We start from the raw sequence: 2,816 nt of genomic DNA on the forward strand, positions 1-2,816 counted from the left end.
GAAATAAAGCCCAAATAAGGTGAAATTAAAAAGGACAAGATAGGTAAAATTCAAGGTGTTTTATTGTGTATGCTGGGTGCTTTCCTTAAAGGACTTTTTCTTTTGCAAATGCTGCCATCTCCAGTGCTCTATAAGAGAGAGGAATGGTATGCAGGCAAGGAAAGTGTTAACCTTTTGCTGCCTTTTTCTCATGGTCTGTTTCCCCCAGCGTGGGGGAGAACAGCTCAGGGCTGGCTTTTTCCCTGTGAGAAAAGAGATCCAGATGTTTCTCCTCCTTGACAAAGTTGAAGTCCTTCATTCTCCTCCTTTCAATTTCTACTCAGAAGCAGCAGGCTGAGCATCTTTGTTTGCTGAATCTCCTCCGGACCGCTTGCTTCACATCGGCGTTACGGAGGCTGTAGATGGCTGGATTGAGGGTGGGAATGACCACTGTGTAGAAGACGGATGCCATCTTGTCAGTCTGGGGGGCGTAGGTGCCATCCGGTCGCAGGTACATGAAAATGAGGGTGCCGTACAGTACCCCCACAGCTGTCAGGTGGGAGCCGCAGGTGGATACGGCTCTCTGAGACCCTGCCCGCCCCACCGTACAAAGGATGGTCCCATAGGATGCCATGATGGCCACCAGAGTGATGCTCTGGATTGCCCCACAGACCGCCAACACCAGGAGCTGGTTGAGGTCCGTGTTGGCGCAGGCCAAAGCTAGCACTGGAGGGATGTCGCAAAAAAAATGATCCAGAGTGCGGGCTCTACAGAAAGGCAGGCGGAAGGCCATGCCGGAGTGGATGGCTCCGGAGGCTGCCCCTGCTGCATAGGACACTGCCACTAGGAGGCGACAGAGACGCTGCGGCATGGCTGTTCCATAGTGGAGTGGGCGGCAGATGGCGGCGTAGCGGTCGTAAGCCATGGCAGCCAAGAGGCAACATTCAGCATCGGAGGCAGCTGCGAAGAAGAACATCTGAAGGGCGCAAGCTGGGATGGGAGTGGTGTCTTGGCCTTTCAAGAGGCCCAAGAGCATCTTGGGGGCTACAGTGTTACAGGAACACAAGTCCATCAGGGCCAGATGGCTCAGGAAGTAGTACATGGGCACATGCAAGGACCGGTCAGCCCGGATCAAGATGGCCAAGCAGAGGTTCCCCACCAGACCGAGGAGGTAGACGGGCAGAAAGATGCTGAAGAGAAGGAGCTGAACGTCGCGTCGGGAAGTGAAGCCCAGGAGAATGAACTCTGTCACCCGGGTGCTGTTGTGAGGAGCCATTGGGTCTGTTAGAAGGAGAAACCAGGTGAGAATCCCACCTTCCCAACTACCGATATGAGACAAGTGAGCTGTCAAGAAATCGTTTGACTCTCCTTGTCCAAAATGTTCCTCAGCAAGGGTTCACCTTTCTGCTCCACCAAGGAGGAAGTGATAGCGGTCGCCATTTCAGGAAACATTTTGTACCAAGCACCCAATCCCCCACCAAGGAAGGGAGCACTGTTTGTGAAGTCAAACAGAACTGGCTGCCAGGAAGGAGGAGAAGGGTCATTCTGTCCTGCTTAACCTGGCCCTTGGTCCCTGGCCCCTGCTGTCTTCTCCACAGGGTTAATCTCTTTAAGTTTAAAGAGCACTCACACACAAACACACCATTTTGAACTCTCCCTCTCACTAATTTTTGAGACTTCCCTTCCACCTTCAGCAAAAAATCATAAGATTGGTAGACTTATCTGTCTCTCCAAAAAATTGACACAGAGAAACGAAGCATTAGTGGATCTTGGATGCAAAGGAAGGGGAGAAACAACTAACATTCTGCTAAAATGGCTACCGGAGAGTAAGGTATCCCCTGTGCAAGCACCGAGTCATGTCTGACCCTTGGGATGACACCCTCCAGCGTTTTCATGGCAGACTCAATACAGGGTGGTTTGCCAGTGCCTTCCCCAGTCATTGCCGTTTACCCCCCAGTAGCAAACTGGGTACTCATTTTACTGACCTCGGAAGGATTGAAGGCTGAGTCAACCTTGTGCCGGCTGCTGGGATTGAACTCCCAGCCTCATGGGCAGAGCTTTCAGACTGCAAGTCTGCTGCCTTGCCACTCTGGGCCACAAGAGGCTCTTCAAGAATCCTTACTTAGTGTTTTAAAAAAAAAAACACCAAGCATGAAACTGACCAGTAAGACCAGCCATACGGCATGTGTGTGCGCATACACACATCAGTGCTCCAACATTATCTGCTTCCAAGATGGCATGCAAATCGTCTACTCCCTGATTCCAAAGACAGATTTGGAGGTGGGGGTTAAGTGATGATTGTAGTCACAGGATCTGAATGAAAACTATACTGACTGCAATTCAGTGATAATCTGAAGTAAACCATGCATGCAGAAAAGGCCATAGTGCACTCTGAAGGCAAGTACAGAGAGATTGTACTGGATACGGTTAAATCTAGCGACAAGGATTCTTGCCCCTTGTGTGGAACACGTTCCACATTAGGGGTGTGTATGGCTGGCGCAGACGGGTGCTGAGCACCACTTGCCACGCCACTGCTGCTGCCCGTCTTCCGAAGGCGTCCCCACACTCCTGACCGATACAGGTGCGCTACCTGAGATGGAACAATGGACATCACGTCCGTTATAATTTCCTTTACAAGGAGTGCATTATCATTTCCATTACAAGGAGCTTTACAATGAGCAGACAGCTGGGCATCCATGGGCCAGTCACAGTTCTTGCAGAGCTGTTCTCACAGAGCAGTTCTTCTAGAGCTCTCCCATCCCCACCAACCTCACAGGGCGTCTGCTGTTGGGAGAAGAAGGGAAGGCGATTGTAAGCCGCTTTGAGACTCTTCTGGA

The 2,816-nt window shown here is 51.2% G+C and overlaps 1 protein-coding gene across 1 annotated transcript; it reads right to left on the reverse strand.

Moving 5' to 3' along the window:
• Positions 1-236: 236 nt before the first annotated feature.
• On the reverse strand, positions 237-1,255 carry LOC143831426 (olfactory receptor 5C1-like). The gene has a single exon (XM_077324418.1). It carries the CDS (start codon positions 1,253-1,255, stop codon positions 320-322), a length of 936 nt encoding a protein of 311 aa, XP_077180533.1. The 3' UTR covers positions 237-319.
• Positions 1,256-2,816: the final 1,561 nt, after the last annotated feature.

The sequence above is a fragment of the Paroedura picta genome, chromosome 3 (genome assembly GCF_049243985.1).
Source record: "Paroedura picta isolate Pp20150507F chromosome 3, Ppicta_v3.0, whole genome shotgun sequence".
Classification (NCBI taxonomy): domain Eukaryota; kingdom Metazoa; phylum Chordata; class Lepidosauria; order Squamata; family Gekkonidae; genus Paroedura; species Paroedura picta.

Coding starts and splice junctions, on each gene's coding strand:
- LOC143831426 (XM_077324418.1), bottom strand. CDS start 1,255: ATGGCTCCTCACAACAGCACCCGGGTGACAGAGTTCATTCTCCTGGGC.